At 48.5% G+C, this 18,461-nt stretch overlaps 1 protein-coding gene and 2 long non-coding RNA genes across 3 annotated transcripts; 2 read left to right on the top strand and 1 right to left on the bottom strand.

Moving 5' to 3' along the window:
• Positions 1-402: 402 nt before the first annotated feature.
• Positions 403-5,999, top strand: LOC103306388 (placenta-expressed transcript 1 protein-like). The gene is made up of 4 exons (XM_024109049.3): positions 403-710; positions 2,405-2,606; positions 3,499-3,563; positions 4,770-5,999. Exons 1-4 carry the CDS (start codon positions 548-550, stop codon positions 4,916-4,918), a joined length of 579 nt encoding a protein of 192 aa, XP_023964817.2. The 5' UTR covers positions 403-547; the 3' UTR covers positions 4,919-5,999.
• Positions 6,000-9,056: 3,057 nt separating this feature from the next.
• LOC135976055 (uncharacterized) lies at positions 9,057-11,370 on the bottom strand. The gene is made up of 2 exons (XR_010593278.1): positions 11,304-11,370; positions 9,057-9,443 (listed from the first exon to the last, which is right to left on the bottom strand). It is a non-coding gene; the product is annotated as an uncharacterized LOC135976055 (long non-coding RNA).
• Positions 11,371-14,205: 2,835 nt separating this feature from the next.
• Positions 14,206-18,112, top strand: LOC135976054 (uncharacterized). The gene is made up of 3 exons (XR_010593277.1): positions 14,206-14,430; positions 14,974-15,087; positions 15,899-18,112. It is a non-coding gene; the product is annotated as an uncharacterized LOC135976054 (long non-coding RNA).
• Positions 18,113-18,461: the final 349 nt, after the last annotated feature.

Raw genomic sequence — 18,461 nt, 5'->3', positions numbered from 1 at the left:
TGCAAAGGGCTGGCTTAAAGGGCTGGGGAGGGGGAGGGAGACTTGCTCTTCAAATCCACAGATGCTTCAATGAGATGTAAAAAGCCCAGTTCTAAAGTAACTCTTAGCAGCTAAAAGCAACAGAGGGTCCTGTGGCACCTTTAAGACTAACAGAAGTATAGGGAGCATAAGCTTTCGTGCATCTGAAGAAGTGAGGTTCTTACCCACGAAAGCTTATGCTCCCAATACTTCTGTTAGTCTTAAAGGTGCCCCAGGACCCTCTGTTGCTTTTTACAGATTCAGACTAACACGGCTACCCCTCTGATTCTTAGCAGCTAGTTCCTCTTTTCAAAGCCAGATCGTTAATTAAGATGCTGAGCAGGTAGAAGGAAGTAAACTCCAAAAATGTGACCACATGGAACCTCCCATTCAGGGTAAGTGAGCTGGGGAGGGAGGTGAAATCTGCATCTGCCTCATCAAGAAGCTAGTATAAATAGCGTTGCATTTGGCACTCCTCCCCAGTACAGGTGTGTCCTTAACAGAAGCAGAGGGACTAGCAAAGCGCATCATGGCAGCCCTTATCTCCACACTGCAATTGCTCTTCCTTGGGGCTCTGATTGCCCCCGTCTATTTGCAGGATCCTTGTCAACTTATCCAGAATACCACTAATCCTGGCTCTTACAATCTATCTGTGAACCCTGCTGTCTACATGGCAAACACAAACTACAGTGGTAAGTTGACTCTCTCTGGATCTAGGAACTTTCCTTCTGCATAGAGCTTGCTTTGCCTGGATGTTCTCTTGAGTTTTATGGTCTCTGCAATGTGCAAGATTGAGCATGTATTTGAGCAGCTTTTATGTCGGGTGGGAAACATATAAAGAAAGGTATCAATAATCGTTTGTGCTTTAATGTCAGTGCCCTCCAGGGTTGCTGGCAGATGCTCTCTCCTTGCCTGCAGCTGGGATTTGGTTTTTTTTATATCTGCCAAAACTGCGCAGCAAGACTTGGAAACTGGTTGTTTGAAAAGGCATGACATTTGGGGTGATTTCCCCCCCCCCCCCACTATGAGAATGCACTCTTTACTTGGGAAATAGAAGAAAGGACAAAGGTGTGGAGGCCAGGGCTTAAAGGGGGTGAGGGCAGGGATCACAAAGGGTCACAGATCCAGCAAAAATAAATAAATTTTAAACTGAGCTGGGTTGCATTGTTTTACCAAAGCTGCTCTGCGCCCCCCCCCCCCCTTCAGATAATGTAAGCACTGCTGGAGGCTGTTTGGGGCTGTTCTGTTTGGGTGTTAGGCGCTGAAAACCAGCCCTGAAGTTGCTTTCACTGTTTTTTATGCACCCTCTGATACAGTGATTAGTAGCCTGATCCTGGTCTTGTCGGCAAATCTTCCATCGACTTCAAAATGAGTAGGATCAAGACCCCCAGTGCTGAATAAATGTCTGGACTGACAGACACTCTGGTTCCTACACAGAAGTGGTTTACCCTCAACTGGTGTAAATCTGTTTATCTCCATCTGAAGTCAGTGGAGCGATGCTTCTTGCCACTAGGTCAGGATCTGACACAATGAGCAGCCACTTTGTGAAGTTAAGGATGGTTCCAGGTGTTGGGGGGGGGTTGTTTGTTTGTGGTTGGTTGGTTGGTTTTTTGTTTTCTTTCATTTCTATACCAAAAAGAATTGAACACAACTGCAGATTAATTTCATTCCAAATGCCACTTGCAACCAAACTTGGCTCTAATTAACATGAGAGCGCAGGCACACACACGCGCACACACACACCGTCTGTTGCTAGTTAACGTTTACCTTGTCGGCACCTGGCAATCTGGCTGGCTTCTTTGGCTCAGGATAAACTCTCCCTCAAGCTGAGAATTTCCATTGCCAAAGGGAGCCTTTCCCAGCATCAGGGGTTACAATGAGACACCTTGGAGCCTGCTTTGCTGCTTACGGAATAGCTTTCCTTATACAGTGAGTAGCCCACTGACTAGATGGTCTTTGTAATAAAGATGCTGTGGCTAGGGGTACTGGTAAGACTGACAGAGAGCCCCAGTCTTTGCAGTGAGGTGCAGTAGAACTGTACAAGGTAGCAAGGAGGAATGACCGGGCCTGGTCCTATCAGCTTAGGGGAGAATGGGAGGACTCCGGGCTCCAAAGTCTTCTGCTGCTTAGATTTTTAGGCTAAAAGCAGTTGTCCTGCTCCCCTTGTGTGTGAATCTTCTTTCAGACCTATGTGGATGAGTGGCTATTCCTCTTGGGAACTTGACATTTCCCTGGGACAGGGGGCGTGTCATGAGGCACCAAAGCCCTCATCCCATAGATCACAGCATTCTCTGCTTCTCTCAAAACCCCTGGAGCCTGGTGGGGTTTTGTGGGTTCTGTTTCTCAGCACAGAGAACTTACTTTTTCCTCTCTGCGTTCTCTCTAGTAACAGTTAGTGGAGTCGTGGACGGCAGCTTGGTTATCCTGCAGGCCCTCAATTCCCAGAACTCCTTTGTGGGCCAGTGGGAAGATCCAGTTGCGAGCTGCAGCAACAACCTATCAGTAGGGCAGCAAAATATCACCAACAAAGCCACAGCCACAGTACAATGGAGATCTCCAACCAGTGGGTCAGCCCCTGTGGAAATAAGGTAATGCTCTTCCTTACCTGGGAGAGGAGACGGCGTATGGGGAGCAGAGCTATGTTCTGCAGGAGGGGTGCATGAAATGGCAGCCGAGCTGTGTCTGCTTTCATTAAAAGCTTTAATGGAAAGGGTTGGGGTGAGGGGGGATGCAGCTCAACCACAAAACAGAGTAAATTCAAAGTGGAGCTGAAATGCAAATCCAGCAGATCACCGATGAGCTGTAAGCATGGACTAGCACTTTGTTGTACTAGGTACTGTATGCACGCGTGCACACACACACACCCCAAAGTCCTTAAGTATTCAGTTGTGGCTGTTTACACAGCCTATGCCTTTGCAGGCCATTTTAACCCTGCACCTGTCCCATGACTCCTCTGTTAAGAGCTGGAATTGGAACAAACTCCTCTGTGTGCTCCCAATTCTCATTTGACTGCATTTACCCCCAATGGGTGAAAATCCAGAGCGACTCGACCGAACCAAATGGACTTGTACCAGCCTGGTCTACACTAATTAATGGAGTTGCATCAGTGGGAAATATTTACCAGAGATAAGGCCTATCAGGCTAATGACTGAGAAAGGAAAGAGTGCAGTGGTTATTTACAACCATTAGTTCTATATTTAATTGTAATGGCTGGCATCAACCGATTTGCAGCTTGCGACAAACATTGGAAAGTGCTATAAAGCAACAAATGACAGGAGTATTGATGGCAAATAGTGACTAACGAAATGTCATAGAAACAAAAGATAATAGAGAAATTTATTATATTCACTCAATAAAAGTAATCTCTGTCTTTATTGTTCCTCCCTTTATCTACCTTTATTGTGGCCTACATTATTCTAGGGAACAGACGTATTAGTGAGATCAAACCCTTGATGTCTGTTGTTCCTTTATTTTCCACAGGGTTCTTGTGACTTTTTCCAATAACTCTACCCTTCCCCAGCTCCAGAAGACAACCCTGAATACAGGTAAATCAGCCTAATATGCATGTGTCAAATGACAATACAGTTGAATGGATTCTTTTTTTTTTTTTTATTGTGGCTTTTAAGAGATAAGAATCGATTCCATCTTTTCCAAGACAAACACCCATTCTCTCCTGTAACGAAATATAAGGCAAAGGCATTAGAGCCAGTTGAAAATTGGCACCCACGCAAAAATGGGGGTCACAAAAATGTCATTGACATCTTGAAAAAATTCCAGAGTAGCTCTAAATGGGAGATCCTCAGCTGGTGTAACTCAGCATCACTCCATTGGCTTCAGTAACAGGCCTGATCCTCAAATGGTGTAAAGGGCATAACTCCACTTCACTAAAGCTATGGTGTCTTACACCTCTAGAGGATCATCCTTTGCCTGCAGCGTCCTCCTCTTGTGCACCTGAGCACAGTAAGAACTGATTACAGGAACTAAATGGCACACTACAGATTAATTCCCAGTAAGTCTATCCGGAGGATTTTCAGGTCATTTCCTTCCTGTAGCAGGAGGATCACTCTGTGTTCAGAGCAAAGCTAATCCTGTTCTTGTTCAATGTGGCTGTCTCGTGAAGAGGCGTATTCGGAGCCTTAACGGATGGTCACCAACAGCTGCTACAGACACACAAAGGAGAGTTCTGATCGGAACAGCACCTCCCAGCCTGATCCGAGGGGGCCTTTGAATACAGATCCAATAGGCCCTGCTTGGCACTCAGCCCGTTGTCCAACTGGACACCAGGTCCCTTCCAGTCCTAGAATCTATGAATCTATGAAATCACATGCCTTTGTGGTACCATCAGTGAAATGATGAGGGAGGGAGCAGGTGCTGTCCTGTGATGTTGGCACAAGGCATGGGATGTGTCCTCTTGCTTAACCTCTCCGCCCCACACATGGACACTGAGATTGTGGCTCCACACACCAAATCAAAAGGACCTCTGCTGTCCTTGATCCCTTTTATACTTATTCCATGGAAGGGAGAGACCTCTTCCCCCCGCCCCAAGGCAACTAAGACAGGATCTTCAAATCCTTTTAACCTCCAAAGCTCCACTGAATTCAATGGAGCAATGCCAGTTTACCCCAGGGGCAGATCTGACCCCAATTTCTGAGACCTACATGCAGCAACAGGAATTGACACACCATCTTGCAGTGAGCCCACAGCCCATCCACTCCACTGATTTCTAATCCTGGTTTGCTTCTGCATTTCAGCATCTACAGTCTCCTCTGGATCAACGACAAAGACACCCACCACACCTGCCAGCACCACCAGTTCCGTCTCCACGGTGCAGGCCAGCTCCTTCCTCCTGGCAGCCGTCCACCTGCTGTCACTCTTTGTTACTGGCAAACTGTTCTCCTAGTGGGAAACAGCACCCCAGTCGAGCCACGCCCTTCCATCTTTGCTTTCCTCCTGGATGCAAGGGTGGATGGCTGATCTACTCAGGAAGTCTCTCTTCTACTGTTATGTATTTAAGAATGATGACTGCACTTTCTTTTACACCCTACTTGACCAGAGAGCTGACACCCAACCCCATTGCCAGCAGCAGGAAACACATGAAGAAATTCTGGCACGTACTTGTCTCAAGAGTTTTCATGAGCTGAAATGTTCTGTAGCCAGTCAGGATTTGATGCATTCATAGAGTGTAGACCGCATGTGTCTACCACCAGAAGCGCTAAGCTGCTTTCCACATTAGGGCACTGCAGGTTGATAACGGGCATGGGGAAGGGTCTTCCACAGCTGTGCTGCTGCATTCCATTTGCTGTGCACACTGGGAACGGAGCCAGTGTCTTTCGGAGTCAGTAGCTCCTGTATGTGACTGATCGACAGTTGCTTACAGGGCCCTGACTGGGATGGGGCATTGTAAATCAGTCGGACTTGCAGAGAATGGTGAAGGGCGAGGCAGACTTGCACACACTTCAGACTGATTAAAGCCTGAATGGGATCCAAATTTAAATGATGATGAAAGAAGTAAATGCACCCTGTTTTTCAGGCTAACCTGCCATGTGGAGGCAAGTCCCTTCCGTAAATCAAGCTAGAACCCCTGCTCGCAGGGCCTTCTCCATGAAGGCCCCCTGACTGGAATTCACTGCCAGTTTCAATTCTTGGTCCAAGATAACCTGTTGTACTTCAGGGCACCCTGCAATACTCCCCCCCCCCCCCCCCTTGATTTTTTCTCTGGTGTTTTCGGGCGGGACCCTGAGATGAAGGAAGGGTTAGGTCTCTGAAACGAGTAGGAAATTTTTCTTCATAGACAGCAGATGATTTTTCACTGCCATGTTGGCTGGAATGTGCCATTGAATTTGTTGATCCATTTTCTTGTTTAGATTTTGGGGGGGTTTTGTATGGCGTGTGTTCGTTCAGAAATTGTTAAAGGGCCGGAGAGAAGTAGATTTTCTTACACAAATCTAAATAAATGAATGAATAAAATTCTTCAGATGGTGCCTGGGGCTCTTTCTTGGCTTGTCCGTGACCTTTCTTGGAAGAGCTGGGTGAGAGAAATTACTCTAAGTACTGTGAAATGCATGGTTTCTGCCTGTAGATGAGCCCTTAAACATTACAGTGAAAGACCAAGGTCAAAAGTCTTTAGCTGTTCCCTTGTAATCTTGTTCAAGTCAATGGGGGTCTAACGAGGGCTGAATTGTTTCCTCCAAAGCATGTGGCACGTATCAACTGCAAAATGTCTAGTTGCTGGCTGGCTACATCCAGCCATTCTGCGTGAACGTGCAGAGGGGAGAATGGACAGTTGTGTTCAGAAACAATAAGTCATTGCGAAGCATCTGGGGTACATGCTACAATATTGCACCGATTCATGCAGGATGCTCAGAGAGGCAGTAATACAACTCCATAATCCATCAGTCATTCCCTTCCACCCCAGGATACTGGGATCCAAAACATCACAGTATTTATATATTCCCTGGGTCAAAGATTTAACTAAACCTCTCACTTCTTAGTATCCCAATGTGAACAGGATGTAAACTGCCCTTATCCATAGAGCTAGCCCTCCCCCCCCCCCCTCATGAGCCCACATTCAATTTCTGTGGAATTTAGTGTTAATTGGTCAATTTCAATTTGAAGTGGACTAAATGGTTAACGGTTTAAGCCAGAGTGCAGCAGAGCACTGTGACCTGGCGGGGGGGAGGGGATTTGCAGGTGGGGGAATGGAGCTGGGAAAGGAAACACCATGTTTCCAAGGAGATTGAATACCCAGGAACAGTTGGTTCCTGTTGTTCCTGCCTTCTGCATATTGACTCCTCAGCCACCAGGACATGGGTGTTCTTACGAAAGGTGAGACTTTTTTGCTAAAGAAATGTATGCAACCATGTATAGCCTAAAACAGAACATGCATGATTCAAACCCCCCTGTGATTGTCACCACCCAGCTGGAGAGGTGGGTGCTGCTTCTGAAATGGATTTGTTTGTTACTTAAATATATCCCATTGTCTCTTGGCCAGCTCACAACTTAGGAAGGGTGGTTTTGTGATCCCAGCCACTCATTCGTTATGCTTTTCTCTCTGCTTCAGCACTGCTTCCTCCCAAATAATGGGAGGGGGGGAAAGGATGTCGCCTCCCTCCCCTGCATACTGTTGAGGCTCTGAGTGAAAGGGTCAGAGCTGTTTTAAAGGGACGTGTGAGGCCGGATTAAGCCTCTGACTTAATATTCATGGGAGTTGTGGAGAGTCAGTTCCATGGTGAATCTGAACCTTACGCTCCAGGACGCACCTTTCAGAGACTCGCCTAGGCTGAACTGCAGCATTAAATGCACAGTCAGCTGGCGCTAGCAGGCAACTGGCTGGGAGAGAGTGGCACCTTGGGAACCTGCAGGATGGAGGCTACTCGGCCAGCTCCAGGCCTCTGAACCATAGTGACAAACCCCAGCCTGGCTTGTGGGATCCATGGGTCTCAAGAGATGCTGGGCTTGAAGGCTAGAGAGTCTGTCAGCATGGGGGGAACTGTCAAATGATGGCCTCGTTAGGGGAGAGGGTGTCCCTTAAGGAAGGCCTTCAGGGGGAACCTCCAGGCTCAATCAACTCTGATTTTGGAATCTTCCATCCCTGGAATTCTGCCTGCTAATCTTTCCCTGCCCCCCTCCCCTCCAGTGACATCAAAACACAAAGGTAAACAGGTGGGGCTATTGTCTTGCATTTCTACCCTGAAGGGTTATTCTGACCTGAAGAGGTGCAGCTGCAGAAACAGGCCAGAGTCTTTCCCTTTAGCTACTGGCGCCTCCAGCGAAGTGTAAATACCTGACTCACTGGGAGCTTTCAAAACAAAGGCTCGGGAGTAACTTGATAGATAGATAGTATCTGTCACCTGATATGCTTTCGGCTTGCCAGCTTCCCTCCCTCAATTATCTGCTGCTCTGATCTCTTCTCACATTGCCCCCTGCTCTTTCAGTGATGCTCATTCTGGGAACTTTTTTCCAGGTGACCACTTAGGGATGAAATGCTCTCTTTATAGAACTGATTCCTAGCACCACTGCCCCTCGCTTCCTTCCAGTACCGCCTCAAGCCCCATCTCTGATGTGACACCCACCAGAAATCTGTCTCCAACGGGGGCCACATTGTACAGCAGACAGGGAGGGCTTATTGCAGAGGCTTTAACGATTTTGGAACTACCACATGATCTAATTATAGTTCCCACCATCCTTCCTTGGGTTGGTCACATTTACTTGGTGCTGCTGCTTTCCTGTTGCATTTCAGGGCAGGGACACCCTCTGCATCTCCGTTTGTGCAGCACCTAGCACGGTAGGGCCTCCATTCGGCACCACAGTATAAATAACTATCTAGACTGCAGGGCTCTCAGGCCAGCTTTCAGATGCCACCTACTGATCTGGACAATGGGCATGTATACATTCAGGGCTCCTTAAAACCACGCTTTCTTGCGGAACGTGCAGATCCAGAGGGGGGCCGGTGAGTTTGTGGTTACCCCAAAGATCCTTCCCAATCAGATGATGTGATTTCTCCTAAAATGCCCACTACCAGACTCATGCTGTGCCCTGTAGAGCTCCTGGATCTTTCTAGATGTTTATCCTGTGCTTCGGATCGAAGCAGTCCATACGCCACCTCTGTATTGCCTGCTGATCAAAGCAAGGGATTCAAAATCAGGATTCTTGGGTTCTAGTCCCATCTATGACATTGATTTGCTCTGTAACCTTGGGCAAGGTGCTTCCTTGATCTGTGCTGCATCTGAAAATTGGGATAATAGTATCTAGATTGCAGAGCTCTTGTGAGGCTTAACGTATTGTTTGCAAAGTGTTTTGCATTTAATAGCTCTTTCATTTGAGCAGCTAAAGCATTGTTGGTTTATCATCAAAGGTTGGGGGCAGAACTTTGAATGTATCTTTCTGGCATTCAGGTAGGAATAATTTCCCCTGAGATGAAGATTCCCATGAGCATTAGCCGTCCTCAGTGCACTCCCCTTTTTCCCCCCTTCGTTGTTACAAAATAACCATTATTCTGGTGCTACATAGTGGAGACAAAAAATGAATACAAAGGAACATCAGACTTAATGTTTAATCATGCCAGGAACTTTGAACAAGCCTTTTTTCCAAACTCAGAACATGCAAAACTTTCTCACCACCCATAGATGAAACCACATGGCCCGTTCCAGGAGAAACGGGATATTTTCCCTAGGGACGAGCACCATCATATTCTGGGAATGGTTGGTTATTTGACCAAGTTCTGCCTGGCTTGTCATGGGGAGGATGGACTGCACTGGGATGCTGCCCATTGGGTTCCTAGAGGCCCAGCCAGGTTGTCCGCTCCAAGTAGTTGCATGCTAATTTTTCCTCCCATCTCAGCACCTGCCCCTCTGTATAAGGGGGAGTCTCCTCAGCAGTCCTGAAGGCGGATGTTGTGTATTAATACCAGGAAAGCCTTTTGAGATCTGTAGAGGAAGGTGCAGGAAAAGGGTTGAGGATTAATGTGTTGATTGTTTTTATATTTTTTCTTCCTTTATCCTTCTGTGCCCTTAGGCATATAGGGTGGCCTACAATTTCTGCCATTTATTTTGGTCTTGTGCTGATCTGTTCAGACTTCTGAGTGTCATGTTCATGGATTTGGCTTCTCTCTCTATTGTTCTGTGTGATGTTTCTCTAAGTCAACCTCTTCCCAGGTGGTGTTCGCATATCACGTGATGTAGAAATCATGTTAATGGCATCCTTAACGTGTACTTTAAATACATCCCTCTTCTTCTTACCATGTTTGTGGCTTAAATTGGTTTGCTCTCCTTAGAATTTCTGATGTTGCATGAAACTCTTTCAAAGGGACTGAAGATCTTTCACAGATCTTGTAGATTTCCATGACTCTGCTCCGTGAAGGATGAGAAATATGATGCCAGTGTTAAAAATTTGTATTTTTGTGTCGGTGCCAGTCACGCTACTTTCCCAAATCTTTTCAAGTTTATGAAACTTGGTTTTTGCTTTTGATGTTTGTTGCTTGACATCTAGCCTGGTGCCAGTATCCTTGCACATCTCACTCCCTAGGTAGGTAAAATGACTGATTACTTTATTTCTCCATCTACTCTGGTGGTTGCTTTTGGAACACTGATAGCCATAAATTCTGCCTTCTGCTTGTTGATGAACAGACTAACTTGCTCTGCTAAAAGCGGTGTCTTTATTTTACCATTCAGCAATGGCTCAGCAATAAGGATGTTGGCAAACACAAATAGATGCTGATCCCTCTCATTAAGCAATAAATGGCTTTGTCAGAGTCACAAAACGGGTTCATAATCTTCATTTATGGCCCTCATGTAGTTAGGGCGAAGCACACTCAGCCCTCCTGCAACTTTCAGATGATGACGTACAATGAGTTAGAATTGATCTCTGACAAGCTGGCTGTGAGCCCAGCTGCCAGAGCCCCTCAATTCTTAGGAGAGATGGGCTGTTCCCTCAGCAAAAGTGTTCGTTCTCAGGAGCCTGTTTTATCCTGGGTTACAGCTAAGAAAAATCCCCTCCATTCCCAAGGGAAAATCCTACCGCTTAGCAAGTGGGAAATCGAAATTTGCTGCAGAGTTTAGATGCTGGTGGTGGCTCACAATTACAGCACCTAGCAGAGCATGGAGATGATTCTATTCTAGTCTATATAGATTCGTATGGGCCCTGTGGCAGAGTGCGAGCAGCAATGCCCCGATCACTGATGTTGCTGTGGCATGAAGAAGGCTGTAGGCTCCCAGTGGACATTCCACACCGGGCACTGTGACGTGTAGGAGTGCCCAGCTAGGAGCAAAGCCTGGTATGTATAAACTCAAGGTGGAAAGGACTGAGCTGGATAGAGAGCCTGGGTGAGCCCAACTCTAGATTGAGAGCACAGGAGAGCCTCCCAAGGGGGGACTTAGCTCAAGTGATTGTCTTTCCTCCCTGTTTGTTTCCCCACAGCTCTGTTATATCCAATATAGTAGTCCTAATAACCAGCTCAACATACAGCATTCACTAAGTATTACAGGCAGCTCCAAATCCATCACACCTGGTACTCTCCACGCCCAGGGAGCCAACCCATATTTCCTACATCAAGAGCACACCTGTGACAGTCGGTCAGCCTCTCCTCACAGGTTTCTGACACCTGCTGACAAGGAGGGTCGACAGAAGAGCCGGGACCTCAGTTACAGAGGCCCCCTTGCACTATCCCAGTCCCTTAGTTTGGTTTTCCTTTGGAAAGTGGCGTCCTCTGCATTAAGGGAATTACTCAGTCCACTCCTTGGGATGCACAAACAAGGGAATCTCAAATAGGAGGAGAAAGGTTATTTTACCTCTGTCCGCTGCTGGAATCCTGTGTCCTGTTCTGGTGTCCACAGTTCAAGGAGGATGTTGATAAACTGGAGAGCATTCAGAGAAGAGCCACAATTAGAAAACATGCCTTATACTGAAATACTCCAGGAGCTCAGTGTAAGCTTAACAAAGAGAAGGGCAAGGGGCGATTTGATTACAGTCTGTAAGTATGTTCATGGGGAACAAATACTTAATAACAGGCTCTTCAGTTTATCAGACAAAGGTAGAACACGATCCAGTGGCTGGAAGTTGAAGCAAGACAAATTCAGACTGGAAATAAGGTGCACATTTTTAACAGTGAGGCTAATTAATGTTTAAAACAGTTTGCCAGGGGGCGTGATGGATTCTCCATCACTAGCGATTTTTAATGGATGTTTGTTCTAAAAGATCTGCACTAGGAATTAGTTTGGGGAAGTTCTATGGTCTATGCTACACAGGAGGTCAGACTAGATGATCCCATTGATCTCTTCTGGCCTTGGACTCTATGAATCCCTTAAGAGGAGCTGTCTGCCCTGGGTTAGCATCCAGGAATCTTGGCCAATTCTATTCCATGCTATCAAAAGGTCAACACCCACCTCCGACTGGCCCGTGATGCCAGCATCATCACCCACTTGCTACAATTTCCAACGAACACCTTTGTGCCATGTCCTGTGCTGTCCCTGACAGCTGGGAGGAGCTCCCCATAGACATCTGCAAAGCTGCTTCAGTGTGCTCCTTCAAATCCCTCCTTAAAACCCGCCTTGGCTGTGATGCCTACCAACAACGTGACAACAGTTAGACCGCTGGTGAGCGAAGACCACTGCCTATCACGCTGGCCAGGATGGCCTCATTGTTTCCTTGTGCTCCCCTAATGGTTTCTGTGTCCATCTGTCGTCTCTTGTCTTATACCAAGATTGTCGGCTCCGCAGAGCAGGGGCCGTCTTTTTGTTCTGTGTTTGTGCAGCACCCTCGTACACCGGGGTCCTGGTCTGGGACTCGAGGCTCCTAGGCACTTTGATAATACAAATGATAAATAATAATAATATTCCTGTCTGGTGACCTCATTGCAGCCTGGGGAAATAAAGCAGAAGCATCGTCCGTATCCCCTCTCCCCCACCCCGCCCCCAGAAACTACAGCTTGTGCACTAATCTCTCATCACAGCCAGAAAAACAGGCCTGAGCAGAGACAGCAATTGTCTTCCCTCTGGCTTTGTGATTTTCCAACAGTGCAATCAAATGGTCTAGCTACCCTGAAATACAAACAAATCTGTCTGCAAAGCACTCACCGGCCCATTCTTCTGGGGCAGCTAAACAGGTTATTCCCTCCCTTGCTAAACACTCATCTTCCTTCAGCAATAACTGGGGAACAGTGACATAGAGGAACCACCTGGCTCCCATGTGCCAGCCTGGCCTGCCCCCTTCTGAATGCACGGAAGAGCTGTGAGAAAGCGCATAGGGCCTTCTGCATTGTGTTTATTACAGAAACTGAAATGGTGCCTACAAAGACCAGTGGCCAGCGCAGGTGGCAAGAGCCGGGCAGCTGTGGCCCAGGTGCGGGGTGGCTGTAGGGCTGCTCCGTGAGCGCCATCTCAGCCGGAGAGCAGCCGTGGCTCCTGCATGTAGCGTGTGCTACGACGGGGGGACAAGGAATGGCCTCTCAGATCCTTTCCGCTAGATACTGTGGGGCCCAAGGGGGTGCAGAATCGAAGACGTCCCACACTAACGTTGTACTGTGTTGTTAAGGGGAGCCTTTGGTGTGAGGAATAGCAGGCTGTTGTCATGTACAGAACAGTGAGTTCAGAGCAAACACCAGGCAGTCAGCTGCCACACCCTCACTCCCCGCCCTCCAGCCGAGGGGGGGTTCAGGAAATCAATTCACACACCACCCAGAACCCGTGACAAGCAGCTGCCAAGGAAAGCAGCTCTGCTAAATCGACTGGCAGAGGCTGACCGTGAAAGGAGGCTGCTTGGCTGCAGGGCTGCCCAGAGGATTCTGGGGGCCTGGGGTCTTTGGCGGCGGGTTCCGGGACGGAAGGACCCCCCGCTGCCAAATTGCCGCCGAAGACCCGGAGCAGAAGCAGCTCCGGGGGCCTGGGCCCCGTGAGAGTTTTCCGGGGCCCCCGGAGCGAGTGAAGGACCCCGCTCCAGGAGCCCCAAAAAACTCTCGTGGGGGCCCCTGCGGGGTCCAGGGCCTGGGGCAAATTGCCCCACTTGCCCCCGCCTCTGGGCGGCCCTGGCTAGGTGTGAAGATAAGACCAGAAACCTCACATCTCGGCCCAGTTCAGAGAACAGGCCCTTTGACACTGACTGAATCTTGTGACATGTCTCCGAGCCAGGCTGATGGCTTCTCCTGGTGCATCAGACACACCGACGCTCTGTTCTCCCACTGCTGTGTGCAAAGCCCACACAGCCGCTAACAGCAGGAAGTGTGTTCACATGCAATCCAGCAGCCACTAAACGAGAGGGGTAACCTGCCTTGGAGAAGGCAAAGGGGAAGCAGCCTGTGCCAGTGCCGTGTCTTCCTTCACGCTGGGGGTGGGTCTCGCATCCCCCCCTTCACTTCAAAATGGGAAGCAGGTGAGGCAAAAACACAGGCTCCGTGCAGCAGCTCTGCTCCATGGGGATGGGATCTTGTGGGACCTGCTCTGTGGGAAGGGATGGTGGGGGAATGGGATGCTATGGACCCCGCTCCATGGGGACAGGATATCATGGGGTCCTGTGGGGCCTTCAGGCATGGGATCCTGTGGGACAGGATATCAGCCCTGTGGGTAGTGTGTGTGCCTCACCCAAGTTAAACAGCTGCTTCAGCTGCTCTGAAGCACTCATGGCAAATCAGTATTGCCCTGAGGCCAATTGTCTATTGGTGAATCTTGTTTAACTTGTTCCTTTGTGTCATCGATCACTGCAACGGCCTCTTCTCCTGGTACCTGGACTCCGCTGAGTTCTCCACCATGTTCCTATCGGAGCCCACGTTCGGGATTCACTCCCACTAAACCCCAGGATCTCTCCAGCATCCCAGGGGATTCTGAACAGAGGGGACTGTGACGGGTGGTGCACCTGCCTTTCCTGCCTCCCTGCCGGAGGCCCCAGGGTGCTACTACACCCTGCCCCAGGAAAGCAGCAGAGAAGGTAGGTCCTTTGGGCCTGCCTAGAGAAGCCTCCTGCAGGCAGCCAATCAGAGCACCACTGTTCCAGATAAAAGGAGCTGCAGAGCCCAGGCAGATCAGTCCCTGGGTGGGGGAACCAGAGGGGTGGGTCTGGGAGCTGCTCTCTGGCCACAGGCGCTCGAGGGGTGAACAGAGTTTGGTTCTGGCTACATTGGCTTAAGCTGGGGGGCAGGCCCTGAGTTCTGAAGCAAGGAGTGAAGATACAGGGGCCAGGTGGGAAAAGGTCCAGGGAAGTAGCCGCAATGAATCAAAGTGAGCGGAGCGTGGCTGCTGTTAATAGGGTCCCTGGGTCAGAACCTGGAGCAGGGGGTGGGCCTGGGTTCCCACACTGGCGAAATGGTGTACGCCCTGATAGTGGGACACGGCTACCTTGGAAGCCCAAGCAAAGGGCTGAATTTAAAGGGCCCAGAGCAGGGACTGAGTGAAGACCTGGTGAGGGCAGACAGGCAGTTTTGTTGGACTCTTTGCTACCCCAGAAGGGGCTCATTTTGACTGTGTGACCCAGTTTGAGGACCGAACCAGTGAAGACCTGCCAAGTGAGGTCAACAACCTACAGGGGGCGCCAGGAGTGAGAAACAGACTGCAGTACCGCACAGCAGCAGCAGGAGGCACTCAGGAGGTGAGTGCCCCACCATAACAGGGATCTTCTATGTAAACAGCCCTGGAGCTGCAGACTCGCAGTGCAGGGAGAAATGTTATGAGCTGCCTTGGGCTGAATCCCATGGGGGACCCAGGCAGGTTCTGTATTAGACCCTTCTGCACAAAGCTGAGACCAGGACAGTTCAAGGAATCATAGCACCTAGAAACAGAAAATCTCTGTTGACTCCATCTCCCCTTACCAAGTGCAGGGGAGATTGCACAATATTGCATATTGACTTTGGTTTTGTTCAGTCTTGTTTAAAATGGGTCAAGCATGTTTCCCCGAGGGGAAGAAGCAACCTACACAGGCGACAGATAATAACTGGCAATAGAAATAAGTAACAATAAGTACCTAGCATGCTCTGGGGTGCTGTGTAATAGCACTTCACCCACCTCTAGTGCCAATAGGCTCTTCCTGTCACGTATTTATTATTCTCTGTATTACAATAGTGCCTAGCAGCCTTCACCGAGATGCCTATTCATAGGTTTTAAGGCCAGAAGGGGCTATTTTGATTATTTAGTCTGACCTCCTGCAGCACACCAGCCAGAGACTTTCACCCATTGGGGCCCATTGTGCCAGGTCAGACTAAGAGAAAGGCCCGGAAGAGCTTGCAAGCTAAAGAGACAAGGTAGGCAAAGAGAGGAAGAATTATTATCCCCATTTTAGAGATGGGGTACTGCAGCTCAGAGAGATTAACTGGTTTGCCCTGGCAGGGTCAGTCTGTGGCAGAGCAGAGGGATGAAGTTAGCTCTCCATGATGCCTGAATCACAAGACCACTTTGTCTTCCAGGGCTTTGCCCAGCTGTCCTCTCCTTGCCCCGTTACGCAGTAGCACAACCTGCATCTCCCAAGCTGAACTGTATGAACTTTTTTCTGGCATTGATCACCCTTCTGAACTCTTGTCTGCCTTTCCTGAGGGTCCCATCCCAGCTGTGAATGAATCTTGTCTAAGGGGAGATGACTTCTTGTGGTCTTCATTCATTGTCCAAGAGGATAAGGGAAATAAGCCAAATTAACTGGAAAAAACCTCCCAGATGATGTAGTCATGCACTTCAAGCAGAGTCATCTGGGAAATTACTTTAACCCTTCCATCTGCCTGGCTGCTTTCCTGCGACACACATGATGTCATGGGGCTGTGTTTATTGAGGCTCTGAGGTCCGGCGTGGGACAGTTTCCACTTGGGCAGCGACTGTGCTCCTTGGGTCCAGCGATGCAGAGCAGAACTAGAAATGGCAAACTCAGCCCTGCAGGGAAGGTGGCCTTCCTCACCAGAACAGACACCTTTGCAGCCATTCACAGGCTGAGCAGGTAACAGGGCACAATCAGCCTTTTGGGGGACATTTTTTGGTATCCCTCCAGCCACTTTGACGGTTGTTGTCTGGCAAAGATGGGTCAAGCCGGTTTGTTACCCACAATTCCCTATTCGACCAGGGCAGCATCTTGAGCCACCAGCAAGGGGGCAAATGACTTTTGCAGGCAACTTCTCTGCTAATAGGCCCAGGCAAGGGGCAATATATAGTGAAAGAGGTGGGGCTTCTCTCAGGTTTGGACTTTAAAGGAGATTTGTCAATCCTGAGACCTTTATTTTTTGTCCAGAGAAGGCTGAGATTCTATAGGCCAGGTCAACGCTTCGGGGGATTGTTTGTATGTGTAGCTAGAATGTATGTAGCAATTTCTATTTATCAAACCATTACACAGTTTGTGTGATATTTAACTATGAGTCATGGCATAATGTATATTCTGAGACCGAGCTCTCAAGTGCATTGTACAATAGTACACAATTAGCCTGTGGAACTAGCTGTCACAAGACATGATGGTGCTAGAATTTTGGATGGGAACTAAGCCCTCAAGTTTCCCTAAGTGATGGGATCGTGGGAGGGGGTGGAACTCCAGGAGGGCAGGGTTTTTGCATCTTCCTCTGAAACAGCTGGGGCGGGCCACTGTGGTGTGACCAGATATTGACTGGCTTAGACAGGTGCTCTATCTAATCTGGCAATTTCTATGTTCCTGTGGTCAGCAGGAAGATAAAAGCAGGGCAGGTTTGAGCCAGGGAGCAGAGCACAGGGAGGAGCTGGGAAAGCAGGGGAGCACATGTAACGCTGCAGGGCAGGATTAAGCAGAATAGCAGAGAACAGGAAAATTAGGAAAGTAGAGAAGCTCCGGGCAGGAGAAGATGGGAAAGTGGGACAGCATCTTCCATGTAGGTTTTCCTGGCTTCTCCTTCCGTTTTTAGGTATATAAGTGAGATGGAGTTTCTCTTTCCTCTCTCATCAGTTTTCTTCGCGATCCAATGGCAAATACAGACACCGCTGCCATCTAGGACCTGAAAAATGGCTCTGTAAGGTTCTGCTCTGATCCCTCAGAAAGGTGACATGGGGCAGGGCACAGAGTGGTTGATGGAAGCTGTCTTGCCATTGGCTTCCTAAGGCTGGCTTCCCCCCCCTCCCCCCAGCAAATCATGAAGTTGGGGCATGGCCCAGCAAAGATTGCCTCTCTCCTGCTCCCTGAAGCCCTATTCCCTTGCTAGCAGTAATGAAGTGTTTACCCAGCTCACTACAACATCAAGCCACAGTAAAACTCATCGCCTTTCTCCCTCCTGGACAACTTCCAAATAACAATGTGAACCACAGTTTGGTTTCTATTGGCTTTCAACTTCTTTTCCTGTCCCTGTGTTATGCAAATATATCACTTTGCACCGGACAAGAACTTCCCAAGGCAATACACAATTTCATTGACTGAGCTGAACTACCCAGTGTCTGTGGAGAAACTCACAGATGTGTTTCCCTTGAGCAGCTCAGTGAGGTGACCAGATGTCCCGATTTTATAGGGACAGTCCCGATATTTGGGACTTTTTCTTATATAAGCACCTGTTACCCACCACCTCCATTGCGATTTTTCACATTTGCTGTCTGGTCACCCTACACTTCAGTGAGAAAAGATTTCATTACTATGCAACTGAAAACAGCTCCTGTTTGTAGGTAGGCTAATTGCTATGTAGCATAAGAACTACCACCACGATGGGCACAGGATAAGGAGCTAATTAGAATAGAATTATAGAGCATAACATTAAACTCCTTTTTGATTTGCATATCAGGTCTGAGTGCTACCAGACAGGCAAGGCACTAGGTCTATATTGCACATATGAACTTGCTTTTTGCTCAGTGTTCCAGTGTAAACTCCAGTTGTTTCTGCGTTTTAATCGTCACCACAGAGCATTTTACAGCATTGGACTGAGGTTCCGCTCTCTATTTGTCCTTTAGATAAACTCCACCAGTGGCGTGTTTATAAACATTCTCACACTTCAGGAACACATGAAGGTAATAATGTTACAGATAGTTCCTTTCGTGCTGCTT

The sequence above is a fragment of the Chrysemys picta genome, chromosome 16 (assembly GCF_011386835.1).
Source record: "Chrysemys picta bellii isolate R12L10 chromosome 16, ASM1138683v2, whole genome shotgun sequence".
NCBI lineage: Eukaryota > Metazoa > Chordata > Testudines > Emydidae > Chrysemys > Chrysemys picta.
This window is presented reverse-complemented; position numbering and strand designations above follow the sequence as displayed.

Excerpts from the sequence above, each read along its gene's own strand:
- LOC103306388 (XM_024109049.3), top strand. The coding sequence starts at position 548 with ATGGCAGCCCTTATCTCCACACTGCAATTGCTCTTCCTTGGGGCTCTG. Across the intron at positions 711-2,404 it reads GGCAAACACAAACTACAGTG|TAACAGTTAGTGGAGTCGTG; the intron begins GTAAGTTGACTC and ends CGTTCTCTCTAG. Across the intron at positions 2,607-3,498 it reads TCAGCCCCTGTGGAAATAAG|GGTTCTTGTGACTTTTTCCA; the intron begins GTAATGCTCTTC and ends TATTTTCCACAG.